The sequence below is a fragment of the Chelonoidis abingdonii genome, chromosome 1, assembly GCF_003597395.2.
Source record: "Chelonoidis abingdonii isolate Lonesome George chromosome 1, CheloAbing_2.0, whole genome shotgun sequence".
Lineage (NCBI taxonomy): Eukaryota > Metazoa > Chordata > Testudines > Testudinidae > Chelonoidis > Chelonoidis abingdonii.
In genome coordinates this window covers 69,017,625-69,038,543 of record NC_133769.1, presented here as the reverse complement: position 1 = coordinate 69,038,543, position 20,919 = coordinate 69,017,625, and the positions used below count along the sequence as shown (strand labels likewise).

The window sequence follows — 20,919 nt, the reverse complement described above, 5'->3', positions numbered from 1 at the left end:
TCATCTGAACTGCATAAGAACATGAAACTATTGGCAGAATGCGGGTAAAGATAGAGTAGGAGACTTAAATTCCCCCCAAGGAAGTTCACTCACAAATTTATTAATGCAATTTTTTTTAACAAGTGTCACCATTATGGAAGCATGTCCTCTGGAAGTGGTGGCCGAAGCAAGAAGGGATATATGAATGTGTAGCATATCTGGCCGTAAAACCTGCAATGCCAGTACAAAAATCCATGCGAAACTCCTTTCTCATTTTCAGTTGAATGCAAGTAAGAAGCAGGGCACATTATGTTCCGTAAATGAAACAAACTTTGCTTTGTCTGTAAGTGAGGTAACAACTGTAGATTTTTGTGGTAAGTTGCATTTAAACAATTGATTTTCACTATAGTATCTAGGAGGTGAATTGAAAAGTACTGTTCTCGTTGGTTGCCGCATTTTTCATAGTGCAATAAAGAAATGAACAAATAAGCATTGTATACTTTGTAATACTGTAATTAACAATATTGAAAATATATCGAAATTGCAAAAATATAATTTCAATTGGTTATTGTTAACAGCTACAATTAAAAATTGTCGATAAGCATGATTTTATTTTTGGAGTTAATCGTGATTACTGCATTAATCAACAGCCCTACTCTCTTTGTATTTTTCCACAGCACTCGATTTTCCTGTTTTGCAGTTTTCTTTCGAGGAGGAGCAAATCAGCCTACCACCCAAAAAAAAAAAATTGGTACAGTTGTCACTGGGGTAAGAGGGAAAACCTTTCATCGGATTGAGAATGGATTAAAAGACAGAGAAAAAGGATCCACGAATAAATGGTAAATTTCAGAATGGAGAGGGTGACGAGTGTGCCCTAGGGTCAGTCCTGGGACCTAATCCTATTTAACTATTTATAAGATGATACGAGAAAGTGGTAACAGTGAGACTGGCAAAGTTTGCCGATACACACAAACTTCTCAGATAGTTAAGGACCCAAGCGACGTGGAAGAATCTTCAAAAAGATACTCACAAAATAAGTGTTGGGCACCAAATGGGAATGATTTAATGGATAGATAAATGTAAGTAATGCACATTGGAAAAATGACCTACTTACATACAATAAGATGGGGCTAATTTAGCTAAACAACTACTCAAGAAAGATCCGGAGTCATCGTGGCTTAGTTCTCTGAAGACACATTGTGCAGCACAGTTCCAAAGCAAACGGATGGTTAGGTAGGATATTAAAAAATTGCTGGAATAAGACAGAATATCTTATTCCCCTATATAAATCCTAGTACAGCACACATCTGAATACTGTACAGAGTGTGGTCTCATTCCAAAAGACTCATACTGGGCATTAGAAAAGGTTCAGAGAAGGGCAACTAAAATGATTTAGGGTTTGGAATGGGTCCCATATGGAGGAGAGATTAAAGAGGCTAGGAAGTTTCCAGCTTGGAAAAGAGGAGACTAAAAGAGGAGTGATGACGGTCATATAGAATCATGAGTGGTAGTGGAGAAAGTAATAAGGAAGAGTTGATTTACTTGTTCCAAGTATAAGAGTAAGGGGGTTAAAATGAAATAATGGGCAGCAAGTTTAAAATCAAATAAAAAGATTTTTTCACAACAGTGCAGAGAGGCGAAGCACGTGGAGACCTCGTGACTTCAAGGTCGAGTAGAGGAGGCGAGGCATGAACCAGAAGATGGGGGTACATCGGAGACATAGTAAGTGTCAAACACTAGTTCGAAAGGTGGCAAAGTATTTTCACTAGCTGAAAGTAGCAGGCATGACACAGCACGTTCGGAGGCGCGACTGAGAAATAGGAATGAGAGACTACAGGAAAATATTTTGCAATGTCACCAGATGACTGGAGAGTAGATGCACGTCTCCAGTTATCCAACATGTTCTGTAAACATGAGGTCCATCGCTTCAGATGGAGAATGCACTCATGATGTAAGTTAAAAGGAGCAAACACAGAGTGCTTCGATAATTTAAAGAGTAAACGTTTCTCTTAGTGCTGCGGCTATATTTGCACCCCCCAAATCCGCATGTATGAGTTATCCAAGCCTATGACCATATAGTTTAACACTATTGTCTCATTGTATGCGCAAACCGGCAGATCTAGTCGCAACCAGTTAGTGTGCACTTGGCTAGATGAAGAGTGTGACAGTCAGGACTTAGAGAGTTCTAGCCAAGGATCTCTCTGGAAATAAGGACATGTACATCTTAGAGTCTTTCTCCCCTTGCGCACCTGATACCTAAGTCCAAAATAAATGTTAACTCAGGTAAGGCTGTTCTTTATCCATTAGTGGAGGTGACCACAAAAACAAATGACAATGCATTTAATCACAAACATTCTGCCTTTCCTCTGCCTGCTTAGAAAACAAACCAGAGAACTATCCCTCAACTCCCGCCTTAGATTGCAGTGGGTTTCCAGAATTTGTTACCCCACAAAAGATAAGATGTTAAGTCTTAGCAGATGTTTGTAATATCTAAGAGCTACATTCAATGGTTTAAAATACGGAAAGAACTACTATACAAGCTCTTACAGGCTTGCGCGTTGCAAGCGCTTGAAATTCTGCTTGTTAACGAATTTTTTCACTGAAACATGCAAGGTTCATCGCTATGGAGGATGTTGCCTCAAATTGCTCAGTACTATCAATGCAAAATACACTATTGGGGACAAAACCCGTCTTGCGCTTTTTCATAACTTTGTTTATCCTCTGTGAAGACACGAGTAACGGATACGATCTTCACTGGAAACCAGTAGGAGGATCCCTGCTACATCAGAAATCGTAGTCCCTCGGCACACATTTAACCAACAGTTAAATTGCTGTCAACAGTAATAAATGTGCAATGAACTCCATGTGCGTTGAGAGAGGCGTCGATAGGCATAATCTGACATGTAAACGTAAGCTTAATATCATCTTAGAGCTAATACTACTGATGTGTGATAGTTAGAATTTACTCGATAACTACCTCTTGATTAGTACCAACTTAGGCGATATCCCGATTTACCATGTAGAGCAAAATGCATCTTAAAACATATATCTAGGATATATAAAGATAAAATCTTAAGCAGGTAGAGAGAGTGGTAGAGACATAGAATGATACAGGGGAAATCCAGTGAAAGAGCTACCTAGTGCTAGCAAACAATACCAATGAACTGTTAGCCATAGAAGACATATCAGTAAACGAGAGTAGATGATAATTGGGAGAGGAGAATCTGTATTTGAACGCTGAAAGCACAGACGACTATATAATGTGAATATGAACTAGTGATTTCACTGAAAATTTCGCACTCTAAGAGTAACAATTCCAATTAGATATGTAGTTCCTACCTACTTTTCACTATCCTTAGTTTTAATCATCGTATTTTTTTTTGTTCTACTGTAGGCAGATTTCAAGTTCACATGCCTCACAGCGCAACAACAACATTTTACCCCCCCAGAAGAGAACTTGCTGAAAATCTTAAACCTTCTCTTGAAAAAATTAAAAATCAGATAGTAGCTCTCTGCACCCGTGATATTAAACCGAGTAATTAAATTAGACTGCGATTTTATTTCATATATAACACCTATAATTATCGTGAGTCTTTATAAAGTTTCAACTTATCAGCCGCCGGTTTACAATATGAATAGGTACAATACTAGAATATGCAGTGAAATTACTACTCCGAATCTTGTTTAAGGACATATTTCTTTGCCTTTAGAGACGTACTATAAAGAACATAAACTGCTTATGGCTCAATTCTTGACTCACTGACAATCTCTGTATTTGGACCTGAACGCTCTCAATTTAAAAATCAAAACAATGCAGTATAGTTTTAATCAGTTGAAGTGTGAAAAATACAGTGCAAATTGTATGGATACAGACAACTTTTGCTGCAAGACAAGCCACTCCTACTCGTACTCAAAGTACTCACATCGTTCAGCTTCCAGGTTAGACGAGAAGACTTGGCACCTTTAATCTAGAGGGGGAGATTGAAAAAATAGGGATGATCTACTCATATTTTAAACAGGTCTCAAGAATCACTCGATAGGTTTAAATGTGCATTTTTAAGTGAACAAAATTGTGAAAAGTTAGGACGACTGAATGCAGAGAATCGGGCTTACAATTGCAGTAGACTACCAGAACTATCTTCGATGTCAAGATGCGTTTATTGAGCCGTTGTCGGACAAATAACAGAAAAACTCCAGTGCCTAGGAAAAAGCCACGCAAAAAGCGTAGCATTCAGTTCACGCTACTTATTATTCATAGGATGGGTAGTAGCTCTGAGCCACGGTTATAGCTCGCCACATATTATGTTCTGAGAACTATTTTTGCTATGTGTTGAGACGCTATCCGACAGTGGTTTTCAAAGTTTAATCTGAGTATTCCTAACAGGTAAAGGAATGCAAAATAGAGTCGGATCAACTTTATTGTCTTTAACACGAAAAATAACATCAGTATCGTTACTTGAAATGGGAAAGACAGAGCCAATCAAAACCTCAAAGTCGATGCACACGTGACTGAGGCAAGGACAGAGCACATCCAAAGAGAAGCACGTCCTGATGTACGAAAATTTTCACGACTAGATAAGAAACAACTACATACGACTATCCTAGAACAAATGTAAAATATCATGAGAGATCATCTTAAAGCTTAAATAGCTGGCCAAAAAAAATAGGCAAGGACACTGATATGAAGTTCTGTATTAAATAAAATGTTATCTACGTTGATAGGAGAAAATAATATGCAGTCGAAGTCTGTTCGGTGGAATACGTCAACTACTGTAAGCCAGCTAAAGTCATCTTTTCCTTGTTCGCTGAGTAAATATGTTCGTAAGCTATAGAATGTGTTGAAGTGGCTAATTTTTTATTTTAAACAACTCTCTAGACACTACTGGTATAGGTTCAAACTTAAATACATGTCCTAGATAGAGGATTTATCTTTAAAAAAAGAATACTTGCGAGTTATCGATTTGGAAAGCGAACTCACTGTTGGACAATCATGTTCATATGTATCATGCCTGAGACTTTTTACCCTAGAGTATTGGTTACTAGATAACTTTTTTAATGTGAAATTAATAATGCCTATATAATGAAAGGCTAAGAGCAGTAAAGCCGCACTTTTTTTGCAATATTTTGAGAAAATTGGGATCACTGACATACAGCGGTCTCAGATTTCCTTTTTCCTGGCACTGACTATTTTCAGTCTGGTTATGGAGACAATGCTATAAACTTCATAGTTGTCCTGTCATTGGACAACTGTCACCTGTTCATCTTGATTATTTCATGTCTGTTGGCCCCCTTCAGTAGCCCTGTTCAATATGGAGAGGATTGCATTCAGTAGTTCATTTTGCTCAGTGTTCTGGTACAGTGGTTCTAAATCCTTCCACGCAGTGTATTGTGGAACCTTGTGCGGTTGAAGGACAGTTGTGTCTGAGTATGAATCATTATACATCGTGGATAACATGCAGCTGTCTTAAAATTAGACAGTGATTGTCTTTTTTTTTTCCTTTCTCCAGTATCTGGCAAAAAACAGTCTAGGCTGAGTGAAGTGTCTGATCCAATAAAATTTGAGATTGTTTCGTTTGCTTCCAGAAGCATCTGGACACCAGATTGGCCCAAAAAAAAAAAAAAAAGTAAACTGATGGTCCTGAACCAAAACCCGGATAGCTGCCACTGACATGGTAGAAGTGGCAGTATTCTATGTCTAATAATAATCCCATACCTACACTGATGGTTTTAGGCTCGTCACCCTGTGGTAAAACTACCAGCTGGTCAGAAGAACGTGAGAAGTTAATCTGTTAAAACTCAATCATAGGCTAGAGTTTATCCCAGATCAAGCAATGGGAAAAAAAATTTCATGGCTGAGTTACTGGAAATTTTAAACTGGTGCTACAAATTGGGGTTTTGATGCTGGAATAGTCTCACCACTTCACACCACTCAGACATCCCATGGCTTACAAAGTTTTATAGAATGATTGAGGCTATGTTTAAGGTATTTAATGCATCTGCCTATACTTCTAATCCACTAAATTCACACTGGAAAATGGTGGTGCCTTGGGGGCATCAGCAGCGGACGTGGGTTTTTTGGGGGGAGTGGGGGATTGGATTTGTAAAGACATTAGACAGGCCAAAACCAATGTCAATTATAGTTTGCACATGACTGCCTAGCAACTCAAACAGTAGGAGAGCACTGAAGAAATGTTTAAGAAACTGAAACTCCTGTTTTCAATTGCTTCTAATATTCTTTAACAAGCAAGGTAGAAACTATACTTATTACGCTTTATTGTTTTATCAACTGGGTACTCTTTGGGAGGGTTTTTTTCTTTCTCTTGCCCATATAATCTAACGTTCCATTTCTAAATATATATAATTTCCATCTGATTAGTTTTCTGAAACTCTTTTAAAGCGGCAGCTCCAGGTGTTTCTGAAGAGTGAAAGTGAAAGGTGTCAGTTCAGAGGGATGAATCTCCACATAACTTGTGGGTCATTGAGGCAAAAAGGTTAGGTAATACACTGTTACAGCAAGTACATAAAATGCACTTATCAAACGTAAACTTTTTTCTTTTGTTTTAAATAAAACTTCAGTTTGGTAAACATGGCCTTGATTGGCCTATAATGTCCGCCCTTCTTACAATATCCTCCACTAATCTGACTCTCCTTTCTGAAGGTCCCTTTATAATAATTGTATTTCTGTACCTTGTAAAATTTGTGCTCTGACCAAAATGCATTTGGAAAAATTTTAATCCCTTTTGTTGGGTCTTTTATACTAAAATCTGACCCAGCAGCACATGTTCGTTTTAAAAACAATTTCACTGCAGATTTGACAAAAGGCAAAGAAGGTACCAATGTGAGATTTCTAAAGATGCTACATCTCTCGACTCAAGGTTTAAGAATCTGAAGGGCCTTCCAAAATCTAAGCAGGATGAGGTGTACAGCATGCTTTCAGAAGTCTTAAAAGAGCAACACTCCAATGCAGAAACCACCAAAAAAAGAAAATCAGCCTTCAGCTGGTGGCATCTGACTGACTCAGATGATGGAAATGAACATGCGTTGGTCAGCACTGCTTTGGATGGTTATCGAGAAGAAAGCCTTATGAACATGGATGCACGTTCTCTCATGGTGGTTGAAGCATGAAGGACATATGAATCTTTAGTGCATCTGGCACATAAATATCTTGCGATGCCAGCTACAACAGTGCCATGCAAACACCTATCCTCACTTTTAGTTGATACTGTAAACAAGCAGCAAGCAGCATTATCTCCTGCAAATGTAAACTTGTTTATCTGAGCAACTGGCTGAACAAGAAGAAGGATTGAGTGGATTTGCAGGCTCCAAATTTTTACATGGTTTGTTTTTGAATGCAGTTTTTTGTATATAAAATTGAACTTATAGATGTGAATTAATTACTGAGATTGCACTACTGGACTTTTATTAGGAAAACTGAAAAAATATTTTTACAGTGTAAATTTGTTATCAAAAATATAAAGTGAGCACTATACACTTTGTATTCTGTGTTATAAGTGAAATCAATACATTTGAAAATGTAGAAAACATCTAAAACTATTTAAATAAGTGGTATCCTATTATTGTTTAACAGTTCGATTAAATGTAGGATTAACCGTGATTTATTTTTAATTGCTTGACAGCCCTAAAAAATAGTTTATATCATCATTTGGTAGAAAATACATGGCTGTGGAACTTAGCTATAGCATTCTAAGCTTTCCAACTGATTTGGTAGAGAGAACAGTTTTGATGCAATTTACTCAAAGCTGTTTGCCAAATTCTTTTAGCCTTGTCAGAGAAAATTTGCTTCTGCACTGCTCTGTCTTCCCCCAAGTATCTCTTTCCTAGAAGACTGCAATAATGTTACTTACCTGCAACTGGGGTTTTCAAAGTGGGTAATGTCCACAATCCCCACTCTTTGCCTGTGCACACTGCTAGTGGACCCAGGAGTTGCTGGGAACTAAGTTTCAGGAAAGTTTGATGCACACTGAGTGCCAGCCACCCCACACCTATATACAAACACACGGGACATGTTCCCGCTTCAGTTTTCATTATCTGTCAGATGTAAATAATCTGAAGTGATTTGGGAATGGCAAGTAGAGCAGATAGGATGAATGTGTTAGGATTAGCTATTTGAAGAACTTCAGTTCCCTATAAGTAACTCAGATTTTTCTTCCACACATGCCACTTCTTGTGGAATAAAAAGCAGTAACCCATAAACATACTGATGAGAAGGTTATTAGGCTAAGAATTAAAGGGGGAAAAAAAAACCTAAGCTGATCAGTGTAGCAGGTTCCATGTCACATTTTAAAATGATATGGTTGGTATAGACTGGAAGCTACTTTACCGCTAGATTTCCTGAAGTACCTTCAAATACACTTGGAAAAGCCCTGAAATACAGCTATTCATTTAAAATGAGATTTTATGTACAGTGACCTTTTTAAAATGCAGAGATTTGCTCCTATTCAAAGTCAGACCCGCTTACTGATGTAAGCAGTTAGTTTTACTTCCATAACTGGTTAGTTCTGCAGAGCTAACAAGAATAGAGGAGAGCAAACTGGATTCCATTCCTTCCTGTGCAGTGCCTCAGTAGAACTGTTTATTTTAAGCTCCATTTACAGGCAAGTTACTATGTGAAAACCCGCCAAATACAGGGTTACACAGGACATCACAGAGGGCACAATTTAGTTCACAGGGCTGAGATGATGCACAAGAGGAAAGAAGCCAGCTGACAGGTTTTTTTTTTAGTTGCTAGTGCTAACATTTGACCTAGATGGCACTGAAACAGCCCCACGAAGCCTTTTTACTTCATTTTACCAGTCACTTTTCAAAGTGGAACTGCACTTTAAGGACAAGTCCTATAGTTTGTCAGGCAAGACTTCAATGAGTTTTGTTACTTGAATATAGATTGGATGATCTGGCCTTGAGGAGTTTACCCAGACCTAGCTCACCCTCCTTCATAGATTCCAAAGCCAGAAAGGATCGTTCTGATCTAGTCCAGTGGTTTTCAAGTTGTGGTCTGCAGATGCTGGGGGTCCACGGACTATGCCTACAATTTCCAAATGGATCCGCATCGCCATCTGAAATATTTTAGGGGTCTGCAAATGAAAAAAGGTTGAAAACCACTGATCTAGTCAGACCTCCTGTATAACACATGCCACAGAAATTCACCAAAATAATTCCTAGAGCATCTCTTTTAGAAAAACATCCAGTCTAGATTTAAAAATTGTCAGTGATAGAATCCACAACTGTTGGTAAGTTGTTCCAATGGTTAGTTACCCTGTTAAAAATTTACACCTTATTTCCAATCTTGATTTAACAGGGAAAAAATAATAATAATAAAAAAAAAAAAATCTATGAAACCATGTCAAGAGGATTAGTTTTTAGCCAAAGTGGCAACCTGGAACTCTCATCTTCTGTATTAGTGCTCTTCTCCTTCCACATCTTTTGAATGACTTTCAGATCTGAGTTTACAAAAGTAGTATACATATTTCAGTACCACATCATTCTAAAGACACCACTCAGGCAGCCGTTGGATGTTTCCTATTTGCCCATAAAAGCATGACCTTTTTAATTAAGACTCAGTTTAAAAAAATCTTAGAGTTGCCTTGGTTTTTGTCCAGTTCCTTGCAATGCTCATTTGTTGCTAAATAGAAAAATAACTTGTTCCGGTCCAGATGCAAATAAAAGATTCATATTATCTAGAAATGAAGTTCTTCCTCCATTCATGACACTGGACTGATACTTGCTCTTAGGGTTCCATTAGAGAGAAGAGAATTAACTGGAGGTGAAGATATGCACCAGATCTTGTGCATGTATAGTACACTCACAACAAACTTTCCTGAAAATTTAAGAGTTCAGTGTCTCCTGGGTCCATGCAGCAGGGGTAGCAGATATAGCTACATCTATTCAGGAAGATTAGTCAAGATCCCTCATGAACATTAAATAGATTAACTAAAAGCTGGAAGTAGCTTCCCTCTGCCCCTACCCCCATTAATGTCTGTTACTGTAAACAAGATTATGATCTTCAGAGCCAACAACACAACTGATTCTAAGAAGGAAGTGGAACAGGGTGTTACTAGTTGATACCACCCCCTTTAAAATGCTTCAAAATAAGCCTTGTTACTCAGCTGTTCACATTAAATCTCCCTCTTTTTCCTTTATGCAATAATTTATTTTGCTCCTCAACACAAGTTTAAGCAACAATAAAACTCAAGAACTTTTGAAAGTTATCCCTCACTCAAGTGATAAATTATCCATGTACTTCCCGTACTGTAGTAATATAGCCCCAATTAAATGGTGAAAGGCTCAGTCTCATTAAGATGTTCAAGACCAGCCATTAGTAACAGAGGGATACAAATTAAGATTGTGTGAAAGTAATACTACGTTTAGTCTTGCAAATACTACCTCGAAAAAAGAACCTGTCAAAATGACCCATTCTGATTAACAATTACAGTACATCTTTCAGTAAGCAAGAAATTCAAAGATGTGCCTACAGCTAAAATAGTCATTTTATAACAATACTGTTGAAAGCAAAATTGGGTTATAGCTAACTGGTATAAGCACTCACAGAACAATAATGAAGACAAATTGTAAGACCAAACTCAGCAGCTTTAAAGATGGGGTCTTCTGCAGTACTTTTGTTTTAGATAGACTAGTCAAAATAAGCTGATATATACTTATGGAATATTTAAAAGCAAAATATTAACAGACTATTTGACAGATTCACCTTAGACACCATACAAAAGTGCATATGATTTTTTTTTTCCCCTGACTGCTTGATGCAGAAGATACATTTTCAGTACAATGCACATACTGATCAATTTGCCTTTCAAATTAAAGCTTGGAATGAATTCAATGATGTATCTGATTAAAGCATTTATAATGAGGACTTTAAATATCATCAGTTTTTTCTACAACAGGGGACCGCTCACATCATCAGTGTCTTTGACCCGAAGAATCTGTTCTCTTAGGTCTTGCAAGTCGTTAAATGTGGACTGTGCTGTGATGGAATATACTAATGCAAAGCCTTGTCCATTTTTCATGTAGAGGTCTCTCATTGCTGTAAACTGTTCCTGTAATGAAAAAAAGACATACAATGGTTAATGTGAATTCCTTACAGAAGCTGCCAGATCACCAATGTCCACATAAAGCCAGACAAGGATCACAAGTAGTGAAGCTTTTGGAACATAAATTGCACTTTAAAAAGCTTATCCTGTGCATTGTAACCATAATATTGTAGTCCTCAGATATTCTTATAGATCTGACTTTTGGTCTTTTTTATAAAGAACACACTGGGAGATAGCCTGCACATTGTACTAGTATCTGATAACAGTTCTAGGATCTGTCAAGAAATCTCTATAATGCCAGAAAAGTGACAAATCAAAGCTATTGTAATTTCTCACACCAAAAAACAGAGTGAAAAGAAACCCATTAAGATTTTATTCAATGAAAAAAAAAATAAACATTCAGTAGAATCTCAGAGTTATGAACACTTTGGGAATGGAAGTTGTTCGTACCTTTGAACAAAACACTATGGTTTTTCTTTAAAAAGTTTACAGCCGAACATTGACTTAATACAGCTTTGAAACTGTACTATGCAGAAGAAAAATGCTGCTTTCCTTTTTTTTTCCCCCAGTAATTTATGTTTAACAGTACTATACTGTATTTGCTTTATTTTGTCTATGCTACTGCCCGATTGCGTATTTCCAGTTCCATATGAGTGTGTGGTTGCCTGGTCAGTTGTAAAGCATCTCTGATGTTCACAATTCTGAGGTTCTACTGTACTGTGTTATTCATTTCATAATATAAGTCCAAAAAAGGAAATTGTCCAAAAGGAAAGTCTGCAGTCCTGTGAGGAAAAGCCATCTCATTTACCATAACTAAATTCTTTAAACATATACAATATGGAAACAAAACCACATCAACATTCTAACTGAGCAATATGCTATTATCATCCTCCTCCTCCTCCTCCTCCAATTATTTAGCTGGTGCTTTTATTCAAGGCAATTGATACTGTACAGCATGTTACAACTTTACACGAAGTAAGTTAGCAGAGCTATATACCTCTTAACAATCCAAAGATACAAAATTTGTCAACTGTTTTTTACAGTTTGAAAGTACATTACATTGACTTTCATAGCATAAATATAAATGTAAAAACAAAATGGACTGTAACAGTATTCACTCACAAATATTTATTTTGGAGTGTCACCAACTGTCACCAGAGTGGCACGTCTGGCACTGTGAATGCACAATGCAGAGACAGTCACTGTGATTACAAACTTGTCCAGTGTTCTCTGGATCAATGCATGACCCACCACATTAACCACCTTTTCAAGGTGATGTAGGAGGTTAAAAAAAAATCTTTGAAGCTCCTGTACAATAGGACATTTGTCAAAGCTGTCATCGCATTCTTCGTGTCAAGATTGGACAATTACCTTCATCATCATCATAGCAGTCCGCCTTGCATTGTTTTTTGGGTTTTACTTCAAATTGGTCTCTGATCTCAGTTGCAATGTCCTCATCAGACAGGTTGTGTAACAAAAGCATTGTCGTCTATGTCTATCCATTCCTCCAAATGTGTGCGCACTATGTTCTCTTGGTGGCTCAACAATTGCTTTCTCCATGGGTGCTATGGCCAGACCTCTTCTCCCCCACCAATTCCAGATTGTTGAAGGATCAACATCAGACCAGGCATTTGCAAGCATTAGAATGGTATCTAAAAAGACATCTTCCTGGCAATTTCCACTGCAGTGGCTTTGTCGTCATCATCATCAATGTAGTGCAATACCATGCAAACCATTTGCTTGCGAAAGTATGCCTTGGCAGTTCTGATAATTCCTTGATCACATGGTTGAAGGGTGAAGTTCTGTTCTTTGGGAAGAATTCAGTTTGGATATTCCTCAGTGCTACATCTGTTGTCACATGGGCTGTGCAGTTGTCTACTAGTGGCAAAAATCTTTTTCCTTTCCTGGCCCAAACTTTCAATCCCAGTCTTTCAGCCACTCAGATAGATACATCATCATCCAGGCAGCTGCACTGGCAACAGAGAAGGCTGGAGGATGTCTCACATTTTTAAAACACTGAGTTTTGACTTTTCCAGATGAAAAGGTTCATTTTCTTACCCGTCAAGAAACAGATGAACAGAACAGTAATTCTCTTTAGATTTCTTTCCTCTTTTGTGTGATTTAAAAAGGTGAGTGCGCCATCAGGCAGGGCTTGAAAATTAATTCCACTTTCATCTGCATTCCAAATGTCTTCAGCAAAGCCATGTCTCATTTCAATCCACTTGTTTTCTAACCATTCTTCATGCGACCCAATGTCTGCGTCTTTGAATTCTCCTTGCATTTTCTTAAAATATGAAGGGATTGTTTTTAAAGTGCTCAAACCGGCCAGAGCTGGCCCTGAAGTCAGTAACGCCCAGTGCCACTGCCAGTTCTTCTGCATCCCCAACAGTCCACTTGGGGGGGGAGGAGGGGGGGATTTCTCTCTCTGGCAATTTTGATCCACTTTATAAATGCTGCTTTGACCCTACATGCTTTGCCTGATGGCATTTTTCCCCCTCTCTCGGTATCTTTGAGAATCTTAGACAATATAGGCCGTGGAATGCCCAATTTCTGAGAAGCATCTCTGGCTGGTCTTGGGAAAATCATCATGGGACTCCAGCAAGTGGTTATCTACAGAAAATGTCCTTTTCCCTGCTATGTCAACTCACGCAAACTTGACTTTTTTTCTACACTGGGATTAAAATTTATACACACTAAATGCCTAATAATGCGAGATGGAATCAAATTCAAGACAGCTTTATTGGCTTATTACAAGTCATTGCACTTTATTATCGTACTACATGTAGTTAGCTTGTCCCGAAATTATTCTTATAAGCAGAGGATTTAGCATGGGAATGATTTTGTCCCAGTAGTTTTGATTACTCTGTGCAGTAGATACTTGTATCAGTAATTTTTATAAACTGAGTACATTGGTATTTATCATTCAATTTGGCTAAATAATTGAGAGGTTCCATAGTTTCTATGATTTTGTCTTGCTTGCATTGTTCCAGTTTTGTTAATTAGATCCAGAGATTTCTTCTGAGATGGACCCCCCTCCCCCCCCCAAAAAAACCAACCAAACAAAAAAAACCCACACTCAACACCACACATCTGGCACCTGCAGAACTTTGTTCTTTTTGCGACTCTACTCTCTGTAGTCTCATGTAAAAAAAGTGTGTGAAATTTTGATCAGAGTCCTCATGCTCCACATAAACTGACACTATTTGGTAGCTGACTGGAAATATAGCCTTCCAGAGTCCCAAATACTAACAAGAAATAGTGGCCATCATGTATGAGTCACATTGTGGAAGTTCAAGTCATTCTACAACTGCTGCATGCTTTAGGACTACATTAAATGTTTCTTTCTCCATGGAGGTTTGGATAGTGTGCTAAACGTCCATATACCAGAAGTTCAGAATGACTGTACCTGAAAAGTCTCGTTTTATTTTCATTGTCTGAGCAAGTGGCAAAGATGTCACACTTTTATCTGCATTACTGGATGTCAGCTACTTAACAACGTTCTGTCCTTTTTTTCAGGTTAGTATCAATAGCAGTAACAAGGAGTGCATTTTTCCCTGTGTGGATGCTTGTAAACATTATTGGGTCATTTCATACACTAAACCAACCATCTTATTCAATGTTACAACTGAGCTCTTACTCTAATTTTAGCTTTCTTTCCCTGCAGCATCCAGCGTGGGACCTGCAAGACGATATGTGTGGAGATGTATACTCAAGGTGAAATGCTTCAGTCATTTCTTTAAACTGCTAATTTTAAACCACTTTGAAGTCAAAATGTTTACCCAATAGGTTGGAACTTTTCTTAAAGTTTTCACTTTTATGGAATTAACACCATTGATCTTTACAATTTTGGGGGTGCTGAAGATGAATAACGTGTGTTTCTGAATTAAGCTGATACTGAAGATAAGTTCCTGTTTGAGGCCTTCCACTATATCATGGCTCGTTTCAACAAGATTGACATTAGAAGTATCTTACTTGCAGGATTCAACTCAAATCTTTTACATTCAATTATACATTTGATCTTGAAAAATCCTAGTGCTATTCCACACCTTTTGAGAGGACAGTGAATCCTTTCCAGATGGATACTTCACTTATACATTTTACTTAAATGTCTTCATTACTTTGGTCCATTGAAATCACTTGTTTCCTTCCACTTCTTTCAACTTTAGTTAAATTCATACTGACGGACAATTCCTATACCCTCAATTACAGCTTTTCACATTTAGTTCTGTTAGAATGAGACTTGGTACTTACTTCTGTATAATTACATTGCTCAGGGGTGTGGAAAACTCCTGGTGTAGACTGCTGCCTCTTAGGGAGGTGGATTAACTATGCTGACGGAAGCAGCTCTCCCGTAGGTATAGTAGCTGATTCACTAAAGCAGTGCAGCTGTACCGCTGTTCATGAGGACAAGCCCTGAGAATCAGCCACCCTCGTGAATTCAACACTGAACAAGATGACTCAGACAGCTTCAAATAAGCTCAATATAGACAGATAATTGAAATATTTCAGATACCTACAACCCAATCTACCCAGGATATTCACAACTCCATCCACACCCCTCTATTCAATACCTAAAAGACAGCATATTTCACTCACTAGCTTCTCCACTCACCATCCATTCACCTTCCCTTCTATGCTTAACAGTTCTTTAATATATTGCTTAACAGCCATAACAAGCACTCGGATGGTCTCATTCCTCCCTTTATTCTAAAAGGTTAAGAGTTTTTAATTCACAGATTCAAGTAAAAACTCTGTTTCTGTCACCATAATATTAACCACCCAACAGAGTTAGGGTTCCATATTTAAGCCATGGTTTAGGTAGATGAAGTAGAAAAGACGGCCAAACGTATTCAACCCAATTTCAGCAATGAAACCAAGTTAGTTATGCTAAAGGATGTGTTTTAAAAAGAAGGTGCCTAAACCTAAAGTTTTGGTACATAAACGAATGTATTATACTCCATTTACATTATAATGGCCAACTGAATATTTAGGGGGTAACCATTTAATTGAAGTAGAAGCCAAAACACCATAGTAGAGAAACTTATATAACGGTAAGGCTTTACCATACAATGTACAGATTGTAGTGCTAAGACTGCAGCATGTGCCAAAAACCTTGTGATTGACATAGCCGTAAGTTAAGACCCAATAGGAGCTAGGTAACATGAATAGGAAGTTAAGTTCCCTGCTGAAGTGAATAAAGATGATGCAATGAGGGAAGCAGTACAGCACAAATTTTGGACAGTTATATATTATGCAACATCCAAAGCATTCATAATTACAGGGAAAATACATCAGGGGACAGAAACAGTAAAGAATCAGAGAATGAAAAACCTGGGGAAAATGTTAAACTAGATTCAACATAGGAAAAATGAAAAATTTATTTCTCTTTAGCTATATTAAGGGGAATAAAACTCTGAATAAGTAATGTTGAAAAACAAAAGCAAAAAGAAGGCCAATGCAACTGTGTGAGGCCTCTGCCTTTTCATTATCATCCTGCTACAACCACATTTGATCACAATATTTGATAAAAGCGTTACTGGTTTTGGAAAAAAAACCACTCAATCTGTCTATCATTTTACACATTTAAGGAGAACTATGCTGCTAATTCCCAGGGAAGCGTTACTGGACCAGTTTGCTGTTACAGTTGTTGTGGCAGGGGCAGGGGAAAAGAGGAAAAGGTCTGCTCTAAGCGTCTTGATCCAAAACCCATTGAAGTCAATGGGAGTCCGCAACAACGTTTTTTGGATCAGGCCATAAAAGGTGAAATTCACTTCTGTGTAGAGGGTCAGCATAAAGCCTATACATCTCACAAGTCTCCACTTAAGCCCAACTTTGGCTGCCAAGAAAAGATTAGAATAAAACAATACCACCATACCTTGGGAGATGGCAAGGTATAGGGAATTCCCCCCCCCCCCCCCAAAAAATCAGGATTACCACCTTCTGGGCTAAATTTAAGATGCCTACACAGGTGAATTATCCCTCAGAATAATAATTCTTAATTTTAGGTTTTCCTATTATGAGATAAAGCAAGAATCATAGGCAAGATACAATTTGCTTTCTGCAGTGTTACGTCCAATTCTGCTTAAACACTGGTCAGTGAAGAGCTATGTGTAGGGGAGGGTAAATGTGGTCGTTGTTGTACGACGGATGATTAAAAACCAGTATACCACCACTGATTGTTATTCCACTTTTACTTTGGAAGTACTTTTAAAAAATGCCTGAGTGCAATCCATATATACAGAGGCTAATTAATTGTACATACCGTTCCTGCAGTATCTAGGATTTCAAGCATACACTGTTGTGCATCTACTTCAACTTGCTGCCAAGAAAACAAAACAGGTTAAAATTTTTCTTCTCAAAACAAGAAAGACTGTCAAATAGGCAACTAGTTTCCCTTTATAATTAATCTTATAATACACAAAACAAACTAAGGGAAAATAAGATCCTGGCTTTTAATAAGTTTGTGCACTCTGAAAGCAGGAGATAAAGGTAAAAGTTTTCAGAAGCTCCTAAGTGAGTTGGAGCCTAAATCTCTTGAAAGCAGTACTTAGGGACCTTTGAAAATGTTACCTATATATTAAAGAGTATTATAAATCTTTATACAGTCTACCAAAAGCAGAGAACACAGCTAGTCTGTACTTGCTTCAACGGGCACTCAGCAAGCATATACACTTGATATTTGCTAGGAAAAGCAAGATCAAAAGCTAGAAAGTTAAAGTGGCATGTTGTTTTGCAAATTGATACATTCAAGGGAGCTTGCTACTTAGTTTTTTAATGTATGATTGACAGTTTAAATTTAGGCTTCCTTTCTGAACCAAATTTAAAACTCTTAAGGAAAGATTTCCCCCCCCCCCCACATTTCCTCCATTTTCTTCTCCCTCTGAAGAGTATAAGGCCTCTTCAGTAGCCGCTATTGTACTACGAAGGGATGCTGTTAAGTGGTGTACACAACACAATTTCCTTTATAAGACATCTTGGGTTGAAATCTCAAGTCAACAGTATGTTGAAATAATTTAGATATTGTAGTCATTGAATTCTGAAGTTTTTAAAAGCAGTTTAATATTTAAAGCAGATTACAGTCTGAACTTCATGTACAGCAGTTGCCAAAACAATGCTTTCAGAAGCACAGAAACCACAAAACAAGTTAGAATGTCATTGCTATTGCCCTTGCTTGAGGGAAGTGTATTGATATTGTTCACACTAAGTATGACTTCCAGAATCAGGTCAATTTAGAGACCAAGAAATCCATGGGATTCTGAGTCATTCCAGGACAACACGTAGTCAGAAAGATGTTAATTTTTGTTATGAATCCTAGCTGAAAGCCCTCATTAACAGAAGCAGAGATTAATTTATTTGTTTCTTGAGACCATTTAACCTTTTCATATTTCATAAGAATAACTAGTGGCTTTAGTTTCTTTTGAAAGTGGATCTTTCAAATATTTGCAAATGTCAAGTCTAAGGTGAGATCTACTGAATAGTCTAAATACATGCAGTAGGGAACATACTACCACTTTCATAATGCTTGCTAGCATTTTTGGTGTAATTTACTGCAGGCACTCTGAAGTGGTGAGGGTCCAACAATTACTGGACAGGACTTGAAATTCTTGCCTCTTACTTTCAAGGCTGAGATAAAAAAAAGTACATTTTTATTTATTTTAAAAAAAGATTTCCTGTATAGTTAGAGCTAGAACAAATCTCATGTGAGTAAAATTTTCCACTACACAGTGATTCTACCTGGTCATCAGAAAAATAGTTAAGTCTGGGATATTCTTCGCTCTCAGTGATTCCCCTTCTATCACCGAGCCAGCACAAAGCCACCAGTTAGCTGCTTCAGTGCCTTGACAATAGGGAGTTGAGGTAGACAACAATAGGGAATAGGTCAGAGATGGGCCTACCCCCCCTCTCCAGCTGAAGACAGGACAAGGGATACTTGTGTCACTGCAGTTTGTCTGGGTCAGTCTTACCACAACTAGATAAGCTATATACACACACATGTTCATCCATCCTATTAAAAGCACATCAAGGTAAGGCTATTTTAATGTTTCATTTGAAGTATATATAATGAACTGTCTCAAGTGGTTCCTTTTGGTACAGAGTTTGAGAATCACTGGTTTTATGAGTTCACTAATGCACCCTACACTGACTCAAGTCCGGACTTACCCCAACTTCAACACTAGGCACCAATCCACCTTTGTGGACAGCTTTCAGTAGGAGTCAAATCCTACTCTATTCAATGCCTCCCATGTAGAAATTAAGAAAAATGTATGCTTTGTAATTAAGTAAAATAATGGGGTTTTAGCAGTCATGGAAGGGCTTTGAAAGTATAGAGGAAAATTTAACAAGGGTTTGAAAATATTTGGTTCAAAAGTTAGAACAAACATGGCATCTCGAACAAGACAATTTTGGGGAGAAGGCTAAGCTTAGAATGTGGTTAATGAGAAAAGATTTCTGTGAAAAGAGGTCTCTAAATTATAGATGAAGTTACAAACTGGTTCTAACAGATAAATAGATGTTGTTTTGAGATATATGATAAGAACTGAAAGCAATCTCTACTATACCAATGTTATCTTGAAGGAGGCCCAGTCCTAAAATTGTATCTACTCAAGGACAGGAAAGGGGTCAACCCCAAACTGGCTTAGCTAAAGTTAGCAACTGGCAATGACATTACTTGTTTATTAGGAGGATATAAAAAAAAAGGTGAGCTCTTAAAGAGTTCATTGTTAGTACCCGCCTTACCAAGCTGGAGCCAGCCAACATGGGTTTGAACACCTCAAGTCTAGTCCGTTTGTAAGTATCTTGATCAAATACTTCTGTGTTACTTAGGATGTAATAATTGCCTAAACTTTTAGACCTGTTTAGAGCATTCAGCCTTTGGATTTTATGAAGGAATTTATAACTGAATTGGTATTATCGCTGAGGCACAGTATCATGACATCAACTGTAACACTCCAATACTGCACATTAGCTCTAAGCTTAAATGTTTTACTGTCTATAAATTGCAATTATCTCTTTAGGTAGGTCCTTCAAAAGGTGGCTATGTCATCAACAGAAGCCATATTGATAATCATTGATAATCACCAATCATTCTTGTTCATTGGCTCATGAATATTTATTTACGCTTCATAGATGGCAAATGAGTTAGTGACATTAAATGTGTTTAATGCTCTTGCCATTCAGATTCTACGGCCAAGTATTTGATAATTTTTTTAAAACAGTCTTCATTTTAGAGTTTCAAAAATGATCCATGTCTTGTACTATCAGTGTAGTATCACTTAATTTATTGCATTACCTTTCTGTAGGAGTCTTCTATCGTAGGATCATATTTTTCAACAAATATTCCTTGAACAAACTGTACAGTCTGCAACACAAAAAAGTTCCCTTATACAACTAATATGTTTATATGTCAAAATATAGAACAATATTTGTTTATAGGTATAAATATAATTGCAAAGAGCACATTCCTATATTTAGTAAAGGCAGACATCTCTAGATGTAAAATATCTGAATATGTATAAGACAACAACAGGTAGACGTTTCCTCCATACTGTAAACAAAATGCATTAGAGGTACATCCGTGTTCTAATACTTACATGTATTTATCCACCAAAGTTAGGGTGGATAAGTCATTTTAATGACTGTTTAAAGCAAAATGAGTTCACAATCTAATGTCTGAAAGACTAACATTACTATGAAATAGTTACTTACATACCCCAGGGAAAAAGTCAGTTTAATATAATTAGTTAGATAGATACACAAGTTGTATACTTCTACAGCTTTCAACACAAAATTCAAGAGCTGTTTTGTATTGTCTACAACCTATTTTATTAGTACTATAAATGCAAAATGTGTATCCTGGACTACTAAATGGCCATCAATA

At 37.4% G+C, this 20,919-nt stretch overlaps 1 protein-coding gene across 1 annotated transcript in view; it reads right to left on the bottom strand.

Moving 5' to 3' along the window:
* The window catches only part of RAP1B (RAP1B, member of RAS oncogene family), a 77,741-nt gene that overhangs the window by 6,816 nt on the left and 50,006 nt on the right, over nucleotides 1-20,919 (bottom strand). The window contains exons 3-5 of the mRNA XM_032796525.2: nucleotides 20,332-20,400; nucleotides 17,305-17,361; nucleotides 10,908-11,048 (exon numbers count right to left, since the gene is read on the bottom strand). Of these exons, the coding sequence (XP_032652416.1) occupies nucleotides 10,908-11,048; nucleotides 17,305-17,361; nucleotides 20,332-20,400 (267 nt within the window). The remainder of the gene's footprint in view (nucleotides 1-10,907; nucleotides 11,049-17,304; nucleotides 17,362-20,331; nucleotides 20,401-20,919) is intronic.